The sequence below is a fragment of the Berghia stephanieae genome, chromosome 2 (genome assembly GCF_034508935.2).
Source record: "Berghia stephanieae isolate SIO BIC M18660-M18661 chromosome 2, UCSD_Bste_1.3, whole genome shotgun sequence".
NCBI classification, from domain to species: domain Eukaryota; kingdom Metazoa; phylum Mollusca; class Gastropoda; order Nudibranchia; family Aeolidiidae; genus Berghia; species Berghia stephanieae.
Window position 1 is genome coordinate 123140150 of NC_088361.1, and position 10396 is coordinate 123150545.

The 10396-nt window shown below is 34.2% G+C and overlaps 1 protein-coding gene across 5 annotated transcripts in view; it reads left to right on the forward strand.

Moving 5' to 3' along the window:
• LOC144966478 (junction-mediating and -regulatory protein-like) overlaps positions 1–6780 on the forward strand; it is an 18234-nt gene extending 11454 nt beyond the window's left edge. For all 5 annotated transcript variants that reach the window (XM_078903066.1, XM_078903065.1, XM_078903067.1 and 2 more), the window contains exons 9-13: positions 467–633; positions 3366–3452; positions 3842–3937; positions 4489–5023; positions 6397–6780. In XM_078903066.1, coding sequence (XP_078759192.1) covers positions 467–633; positions 3366–3452; positions 3842–3937; positions 4489–5023; positions 6397–6638 — 1127 coding nt within the window. In that variant the 3' untranslated portion in view covers positions 6639–6780. The remainder of the gene's footprint in view (positions 1–466; positions 634–3365; positions 3453–3841; positions 3938–4488; positions 5024–6396) is intronic.
• Positions 6781–10396: the final 3616 nt, after the last annotated feature.

The following is a 10396-nucleotide window of genomic DNA, read 5'->3' on the forward strand; positions in this document are numbered from 1 at the left end:
ACAAATTAAGATTAATTCTCTGTCTATTTTAATTTTCAAAATATCGGATGTTCATAAGAAATAAGGAGTTTTTTTATTTTGGAATCACACATAGTTTGTTTATTATACAAGTACAAATGAAGTAGATTGGTGAAGATTTGCTTTTTTTTTTTTATATCATTGATATAGAGATTCTCAATTGAAAGGTGGATAAATTGCTTCATTTTTTTGGTTTTTATGAAGATTCTGATTGAGGGGTTGTAAGCAAGGTAGAGTAAGTGAAATTCAAGAAAGCAACTCCATCACTGGTGATAACATTCCTCTAACATTGATTTAAAAGTTGGTGTGATTCGACAGAATAACGGGGCGCTTAAATGACCTAAATAGTGTCGAAAGCGCCGTTAAACACCTAAAAACAAACAAAACAAAACAGAATAACGAATAGCCAAAATAATGAATCGTTGTTATCGATTTTTCTTTTAATCAGATGAAGAAGACAACAGTATAGAGTTTCATGATGCCGTAGAAGATGTAGAACAGTTATCAGAAGAAGAGGAGGAGGAGAGCTTGATGAACAGTGACCCAGAATTGTTGAGGCTGAAAAAAGAGAGGAACAGAGTGTCACAACACCAGTCCAAAATCAGGGCCAAGAAGGTTTTAAAGCTGTTTTCTTTACATTTCAAACTTCTATTTTTTTTAAAACAATAGGTTATTTAGCTTCTCGAATTATTTTCCAAAATTAAAGTCTCAATTGATTTTAACTCTTTAAGATTCAACCCGACAAAAACCGACAACGACATAATATTCATGGGCGGGGTAGCCAAGACTGGCCTCAGTAAGTAAAATCCAATCGTTGTGAAGGAAATGACAGGCCCTGTCACTGCAGCAGGGTGTTTTCAGCTTTGATTTTTATAAATTTGCCGACAGAAAAGAAAATATGTTTCAGAAATTGCGATTTAATTCCTATTTTATTTGCGGGTGAAAATCATTGACATTGCACTTTGTTTGGTAAAAATCGGTAAAAAATTACGACTTTGGTGATGAAAAATGACTTTGAAGATAATTATTGTAAACTTTAAAAAATATTATGAATAATTTATAACTCCCTTATTTGTGGGTCGATTTTGTCATTCGAGGTATCAATTTTATTGTAATAAAGAGATAGGAACTTCAGAGTTATTTTTTTCTGATGCGAAAGTATTACTTTGTAATTTTAGCACCAAGAAAAATAGTCGGTAAATAAATTTGTAACACCTCTTTGATAGACCGCCAGGGTCCGTTCGTGTAGAATTGTGAATCAAGCGTCTTCAAAGTCTTCGACCAATCACAGGCTATCTATCCAGCTGGCCGAAACAAAGACGCTTCTCCCCGTCGATGTATTACGCTATTGTTATGCAAGGAATATAACACCTTATTGAGTAGGCCTAAAAGCTAAAATCTAAAAGTAAAAAATATAATTCTGAGGAATTTGAAAGTCACATTGCAGAAATCAGCTTGAAAAAAGAAGTACATTGGTCTTTGTTTCATAAAAATCGGTTGAAAACCAACTGTTTTACGAATAAATTTGATTTTAAAAATTGCTTTTGTTTATTTCAGCTTTTTTTAGCAACTTTTTTATTTATCGGCCGATTTTCTTGATTTTTATATCATTCTTATATCTCAAAGAGACGAGATCAGTGATATACTTTGTTTGTTTCAAATGTAACTAGAACATAATTTGGCTTTTTTACCTATCGACCATGCCTGGATAATTTATTCAACAACGTGGCGATGTGACGCAACTATTCCATGGCCGTCTTCCACTGTCTCAACGATGATTCAATTCATTGTTGACGGCTGTTGACACGTGAGCTGCCAGAACGACCAATCGTTGAAGGGTCAAGATGCTCAGTAGCCAATCGTTTTTCGGTCAAAAAACTTAAGAACTCACGAGAACAAAAGTTTGAAATGTGGTGATGGACGGACCTATGAAATCGTTTCTGGGCGGAGTTTAGCCATGAGTGACCGTAGAAAACGAAAAGGCGACTACAGATATCAAAGAGTAGGCTTATATCATCAAAGGATGTCTACATGATTGACATGGCCATATAGGGAACTCATTATCTACTCCCCCAAAAAGAATCTGAACACGAGAGGGTTAAAGGCATAGAATGTTTTTTGTTTTTGTTTTTTTTGTTTTTGTTTTTTGTAGGAACTCCTTAAAACTGTGGTCGTGTGATAACTAATGCCACTTCTGAACTGTATTCGCCAAGTTTGAGTCTCACTGTGGCTTGTGCAAAGTTGAGTCCTTGGAAAAAAGCTCTTTACTTCCATTCTCTCACCATACTCGGGTTTAAATCGAGTCACAAAGTTGTCTCCGTTGAAAAACAAATTTTAATAGTGCCTTACAGGCATTATGTTTCGCTCTTCATATTAAGTGCTGTTGGTGGATTAGATCCCCTCATAAAGTACCTTGAGTGAATTCAGTGGATATTGTGCTATATTGCTCACATTTTTTGTATCTTTTAGAATTTCAGGTAATATGTTGTGATGTAATTTTAATAATGCTAATATAATCAGGATGCCCAAAAGGAGGATTTTATTGTATGAAATGAAGTATTTGTTCCATGCTGATCTTGCTTTGCACCATTGCAAACATTGAAATGATTACAGAGAAAGCGGGTAATCTTATGATGAATAAACATTGGATCCACCCGATTATCTTTGGATAGATCCTCAGTTGAGGCAGGCTGATTTTTCTTTTTTTGGAGAGAAGGGGGGGGGGGGGGGGGGGAGGAGTGATATTTTTTTCTTGTACTTTCTGGCTCTGTATTTTACACACCGCTTTCGATTTTTATAACTAATACTATGACCATTTGGGTATGATGCTATACCTTCTGTATGCTAAACGGGTCTTTTAAAACTGCTTTCCATGAACTTGGAGGATAAGGAAAGAATGAGTGGAAGTGTTTGTCTATTATTGGAGATGGAGTGGATCTTTTAAAGTACTGTCTCTTTTGTTCTTGCATTGGGTGCAATTTGTGAATTGTAGTTGATGATGTAGTTGTGTATGGATGCTAGTTATTGGAATTTTGAGAAAATTATAAATCGTTTTTTCCCCTCAAATCTGTTTAATTTTTTTTTTTTTAAGACAAAGGATTTTTTGTAAGTTTTATGGCACAAATATTGTGAGCGTTTCCTACTTATGGTCTATTTGGCTCTCCTGAGTACTGTTGCAGTTTTAAAATCATTTTGTATACAGATGTTCCATTCCATGCGTGGATAACGGATCTTAATCAATTGAGGTTATTTACCTTCGGTTTAAAATATGAAAACTATTTAACTCTACCATATAGCATAACCCTTCCTTGGCATAAAAACATTTCTTGCTTTATTATTTCTCACAGGAGAGCTTCTTGAATAAAATAAGAGAAAGTGTGAAGAAAAGAGAAGCAGAACTTCACAGGCTTGAGCAGATCAATCAAATCAAAAAGGTGAGAACTAAAATGTTGAATTTCGATCATCAGAATGACAAAATTTGTGGTTTTTGCAATCTTTTACAGTACAGCATAACATAAATATTATTCAACTACCATATTTACAATTTAAGTTCAGTTTTCAGCATCTCATTCGTTCAAACTTAATATCTAATTAAGATGATGGTCATAATTCATATAATTTATTTTATCTTTACATTCTCATTTTGTTTTATCTTATGTGGACTCCAAATAAAAAATCAATTGTAAGTCAAGAAATGAATGAAATCATCTTCTCATTTAGACAAATTAAGTAATTTAGTTTTAAAAATGTGTATGTTGAAATTTATCAAGTCTTATTTTTCATTTTTATTTATTTATTTTTTTTTTTTTTTTTTTTGGCACAGAAAAAAGAAATACAGAAAGAGGAAGAAAACAAAATATCTGTATTTGTTTTCGAAGCAAGAAAAAAGACAATTGAACGTTTGAAGGAATACAAAGTGGTGAGTTTATATTGATATATTACTTTGATTCCATTTCTTTCTGGTTTGCGTAACAAAGTTTTCAAATGGTGGTTAACACTTTTAAATTACAGTTTACCACCGTTTTAAACAATATTTGCAAAGATAACACATCCATCATATCATACTGAGGCACTAGATTTTGACCAAATTTTAGGCTACAGGTGAGAAGCATGCAAATTGGAAAATACATCAAATTTTGAACCTTTTTTCTGTTATAATTTATTTCTCATGTTCATTTTTGCAAAATTGTTTACAACAATGTTATAGATATATTTTAATTTTCATTGTTGATTTATAGGACACTGCAAAATTTTGCCTTCATTTCCTCATATTTTACAAACTTAATAATTATTCACATACAATGAAACACAAAAATTAAAAGTTAAAAACAAGGAGATTGTTCCCATATTTAGCCTCTGAAGATTGCTTGTTGGACTTTACACGAAAATAATGATAAATGGAGATGAAAATGATAGCTATCCCAAATCAATTATGCAACTCTAAAAAGCTAATATCTTTTTGTTTTCAAGAAATACCCCTCACCTGCAACAATCAAACCACCTCGATACCAGAAGCCAAGTGAGAAGAAAGCAAACAAACAAAAAGCTGATTCCAAGAAAAAGCCAAATGACACAAAGGCACCTCAAGAAAAGCCGTGGAAAGGGGGCAAGGCCAAATCATCTAACAAGACAGAAGATATTCCTGTCACAATTCATGTAGCCACCCCTAGTCTTTCAAAAGATACTACTTTTCCTCCCCCTCCTCCGCCTCCTCCTCCTCCTCCTCCTCCTCCCCCTCCTCCTCCTCCACCACCCCCACCCCCTCCTCCTCTTGCTTCAGGAATAAATAAGCCGTCACCTAACAACGAATTCCCATCTAAAATGGTTGGCATTATGGATATAGCTGGTGGTCTACAGAAATTGAAGAAGGTGGACAATGCCGGAGACAGTGGGAGTAACACAAAGGCAGTTTCAGGCATGCCTGACTTGAGCAGTATCCTAGCGTCAAGGTCACGTCTGAGACCCGCTGGAGACAGGGTTGTTAAGCAGACAGATATTAAAACAGGTAGAAAAAGTAGTGAATGTGATAATTTAAATTTAAATATTTAATTAATTATTCTTTCTCATGTATATGTTGTTGTTTAAATTTGAATATTTAATCAATTATTCTTTCTCATTTATATGTTGGGTATAGTAAAGTCGACATATATTTTTCATAAGCGATTAAACAATAGTAAATATCTATCACACCATCATGGTATGAAGAAAAGTAAACTCGATTTTCCAATGAAACTGAGTATATGGGTCTTTTGATGGCACAACAGGTGTCATGGGGCCATGCAGTTTTTTTGTTGTTGTTTTTTAAAAATTCCCAATGCTTGAAATTCTCTTTCTTGTGACTTTCTGTCCTTGATCTGAAATGAGTCATTTCTAAATTTTCCTAACGTCCTTGCTTAGAATCTCCACCAAGATTGGAGGATTTTTTTTTCTGAAAGAGAGGATTTCTTTTAAATCTAAAAAAGAGGATTTTTTATTTTTTTGAAAGAGAGGATTTTTTTTTTAAAAGAGAGGATATTTTTTTTTAAAGAGAGGATTTCTTTTAAATCTAAAAAAGAGGATTTTTCATTTTTTTTTGAAAGAAGATTTTTTTTTAAAAAAGAGAGGATTTTTTTTTTTTGGGAAAGAGGAGATTTTTTTTTCTAAAAGAGAGGATCTTTTCCTTTCTAAAAGAGAATATTTATTTTTTGGATAGAGAGGATTATTTTTTTTTCTTATGTGCCCATCTGTGTCTTTGTAGCAAGAAATAAGAAGGGTAGAAGTGCTAGAAGATGATAGAGAAGGAAAGCTTTATGGTGATGAGGATCAAATTGGGAACTTACCTGGTTCAGCTGTCTCTGTATGGCTGTTAAAGGGAGCTCTACAGTCATTGGTAGTTGCTGTTGAATGCCGAGTGCCCCTCTTACAGTCAGATGAACGATGCCATACCAGTCCAGTGGTGGATGTTAAATGCAGGGCATCTCTCTCTCTCAGTCGATGCTTGGCGGATGCTCTACCTGTCAGGTCTCGGCTTTGATTCTCATAACTGCAAAGTTTTAATTGCTGTTGTCATCTGGCTTTCTTTCCTCTTCTCTTTTTATTTCTCGTTGTTATTAATATGAGTGCCTGTTCCAGTCACATTTCTGTCCGTGCAGTTATGTGTTTGGCAGCCATATAAATGTATCTTTTGAGGTGAGGAAATTTGAAGCAGAAATAATGTAGGATAAAAATTCCCAAGTAAAATTATGCAATTATATTTTAACTTAACAATGAGGAGGACGAAATGCAAAAAGTTTATAGACAAAATTCGTATTGATTTATATAAATATATTTACACATTACATATTCTTTATTATATAATTTCACACTTCAAAATTGTTATTTTCTTCCTCTTTCCCCCAGATCCATTGAGTGACATGTTTAGTCTTATCCGGTCTGGAGTGACTCTCAAAAAGGTGGAGAAACCAACAGAGTCCAGTGATCCTATGGCCAAATCATTGTCGACCGCCTCGTCAGAATATGATGCTAGGAGTCTTCTGCACAGCACTTTGTTGAATAAAATAAGTCAAGGAGTGAGAGGTTCTTCTCCCGACTCCGATGATGAAGATGGAAGTGAAAACGATGAGTTTGATGACTACAAATAAAACTGCCATATTGATATTTAAGTTTAAACTAAAACCTTATTATATCACCTTCTACTTTAATGCCAAGGTTGTTTGCCACCAATTTAATGACGAGCATGGAAAAAAATCAAATTAAGTTAAAACTGTTGTTTATATGGCAAATTTTAATTTCAGCAAATATATTGTTTCCAGCCATTGCAGTAGAAGGTTTTATTGAGGTTTAGATTTTTTATCAGACATAATAATCCCCTGAAGCGAATTTTGTTTAGCCAGTTAAAAAAAATATTTATTGAAGTTTTCTTGTTTGTTTTGTTTTTGTTTATTTGTTAGTTAATTTTTTGGTCACAAAATTGTAAATAATGATATTATGTGTTATTCCTCAGCATGTTTTAAATGCTTATTTTTATAGATGTAATAAGTGGAAGTTAAAATTAATGTCCAGATTTTCATTCATATTAATCACTGTTCGAAAAAAAAGTGTTTTATCAAATCAGCCATGCAATTGGATTTAAGTTTTTTCTATTTTTCTTCTCGTAACTCCAAAAGTTTATTTTATATGCCATGTCTTAAGTGGTTTCTTTAAGTCAGTGATGATACTTTTCCGCGGATCCGCGGAAATCCGCGGTTTTCTTTCCTTTCCTCGGTTTTCCTCCTCAGATCCTCGATCCGCGGATATTTCCTTCATTTCCTCCTTTTACTTTTTTTTATATAATAAATCTTTAAAAAATACCTCCTTTTAAAAAAAATATATATATAAAAAAATTTCCTCCTTTTACTGGACTCCGGGCGTTTTAAAATTATACTCAAAAGAAGTCATCCTGCCTACTTTCCTGTGGTGCAAGAATGTTCTAGGTGAGTTTTCCGTTTTTCCGAGACTTTTCCTCCTTTTTGACTTTTTGTGAGTATCATCACTGTTAAGTGTTACCTAACCAAGTCCTATATATATACATATATATATATATATTATATATATATATATAAGATAAAAATGATTCTGCAGTCCCAGACTTTATTGGTACCCTATACTTTGTTTTCTTTCGCTCTTTACAATAATTTTCATTGTATAGCTTCAAGAAATCTCATTTATCTATTTGTGGCAGCTGACCTTCCATAGTGGGCAAGGAGGTACATACTGTGTCTTCTATCCCTCTATATCTGTTTTCCAACATGCTTTCTGTCTTTGTCTTGGAATGAGATTACTTGGTTTTGTCCTGGTCCTTGCCGGATACCCTGGCTGGGAAGGAAATAGTCAAATGTATAGTTAGCTTTGGGAGATGATATTTTTTTCCCTTGTAAATCATCTCTGTTATGCACTGTATTATGTTTTGTTTATTTATTATATATGATTTGTAAACATTTGAGTGTGTTCCTCTTAGTGGGGACCTGTGCTTGTGTCTGGATGAGACTTTTAGGAGATCTCAAACTAAGTTCACTGATAGTGTGCTCTTGGAATCTACATCTGTTCCCTATTTGAACCAATTCCCCTTTGTCTGCCTTATTTTTGGATGCTGGGTGGGGTTCCCTACCTCCACAGTGGGCAGGGAGGTACTTACCGTGTCTTCTATCCCCTTATATCTGTTTTCCAACTTGCTTTCCGTCTTTGTCTTGGTGTGAGATTGCTCGGTTTTGTCCCGACCCTGGCCGGAGTCCTTGACTGGGAGGGAAACAGTCAAATGCATTGTTATTGTTTTGGGAGATGATATTTTTTTCCTTGTAAATCATCTCTCTGTTGTGTGTTATTATATTTGTTATTTTTAATGTATAATGCAAGCATTTGAGTGTATTCCTCTTTGTTGGATTTTGTGCTTGTGTCTGGATGAGACATATAGGTGATCTCAAACTAAGTGCATTGGTGTTATGCTCTTGGAATCTACATCCGATCCCTATTTGTTCCCAGTTCCCCTATGTCTTACTTTTTCTTGGGTGCTTTAATTGTAATTCTAGAACTTTTTACTATCCCATTTTCTTCCTTTTTACTGGCGCTGATATGACCTTAATGTGTTGCAAGCGCCGTAAAACCCTTAAAAACTAAAAAAACAAAAACTTATTTTTGGATGCTTTAATTGTAATGCTAGAACTTTTTACTATCCCATGTTTTCCTTTTTACTGGCGCTGAATTGACCTTAATGTGTTTCAAGTAAGCGCCGTAAAACCCTTAAAAACAAAAAACAATATTTGTGGCAGATCTCATTCCTATGTTTAACTTTTGTTACTTTCTTTAATTTTAATGCATCCAAATTTCTTTTTACTTTAACTTTAAGGAAAATATCTCAGTTACCTTTCAAAACTGATTTTACCCTTACCCAATGTAATGTCATCCCAATCACCAAGAAACCAGTCAGTTTATACAATGTGATTCTGGCTTCTCTGGCTGCTGTCTAGGTGAAAACAGTTTATTAAAAAAAAAAATAATGGAAGAAAATGTGATTTGAAAGAATGTCTTGCCGTTAAAGTTAAGTTTCATTATATTTATTTATTATTCAGTCTCTCATAGTGGGCAGGGAGGCACTTACTGTGTCTTCTATCCTACATCTGTTTCTCAACATGCTTTCTGTCTTTGTCTTGGAATGAGATTACTTGGTTTTGTCCTGGCCCTGGCCGGATACCCTAGCTGGGAGGGAAACAATCAAATGTGTAGCTTTTGAGAGATGATATTTTTTGTCTTGTAAATCATCTCTCTGTTATGTAATGTATTATGTTTTGTTTACATATTATATATGATTTGTAAACATTTGAGAGTATCCCTCTTAGTGGGGACCTGTGCTGGTGTCTGGGTGATACTTCTAGGTGATCTCAGAGTACTTTGACAGTGTGCTGTTGGAATCTACATCTGATTCCTATTTGAATCATGTCTTCTATACCCCTATGTCTGTTTTCCAATTTGCTTTCTGTCTTTGTCTTGGAATGAGATTACTTGGTTTTGTCCTGGCCCTGGCCTGAGTCCTAGCTGAGAGGGAAACAGTCAAATGCATAGTTATTGTTTTGGGAGATGATATTTTTTTCCTTGTAAATCATCTCTCTGTTATGTATTATGTTTGTTATTTTTAATGTATAATGTAAGCATTTGAGTGTATTCCTCTTTGTTGGATTTTGTGCTTGTGTCCGGATGAGACTTATAGGTGATCTCAAACTAAGTACATTGATGGTTTGCTCTTGGAATCTGCATCTGATCCCTATTTGTTCCCAGTTCCCCTTTGTCTTCCTTTCTCTTGGGTGCTTTAATTGTAATTCTAGAACTTTTTACTATCCCATTTTCTTCCTTTTTACTGGTGCTGATATAACCTTAATGTGTTGTGCAAGCGCTGTAAAACCCTTAAAAACAAAACAAACTATTTGAACCAATTCCCCTGTGGCTTACCTTTTCTTGGTTGCTTTAATTGTGATTCTAGAATTTTTTACTATCCCATTTTCTTCCTTTTTACTGGCGCTGATATGACCTAAATGTGTTGCAAGCGCCATAAACCCTTAAAAACAAACAATATTATTCAGTGAATTCTGATTTTATGATAACGAAAATCGCATTGTGTTCTTATATGAATATTCACAGTTACCAATGTCTTAATTTTATTTATTACTCTGCCTTTCTTGTCTTGTCTATTGTACTTCAATCTCAATATTTTCATTCATGATCTATAGACTACTTTAACCTATGCTATCTGGTGTCTTTGATACAAATCCATATAGTGGCAAAAATACTCAATTATTAGTAGTCCTGAGTGATGATGCATATATTACTGGATGGGTTTCCTGATCTCCCATAGTGGGCAGGGAGGCACATA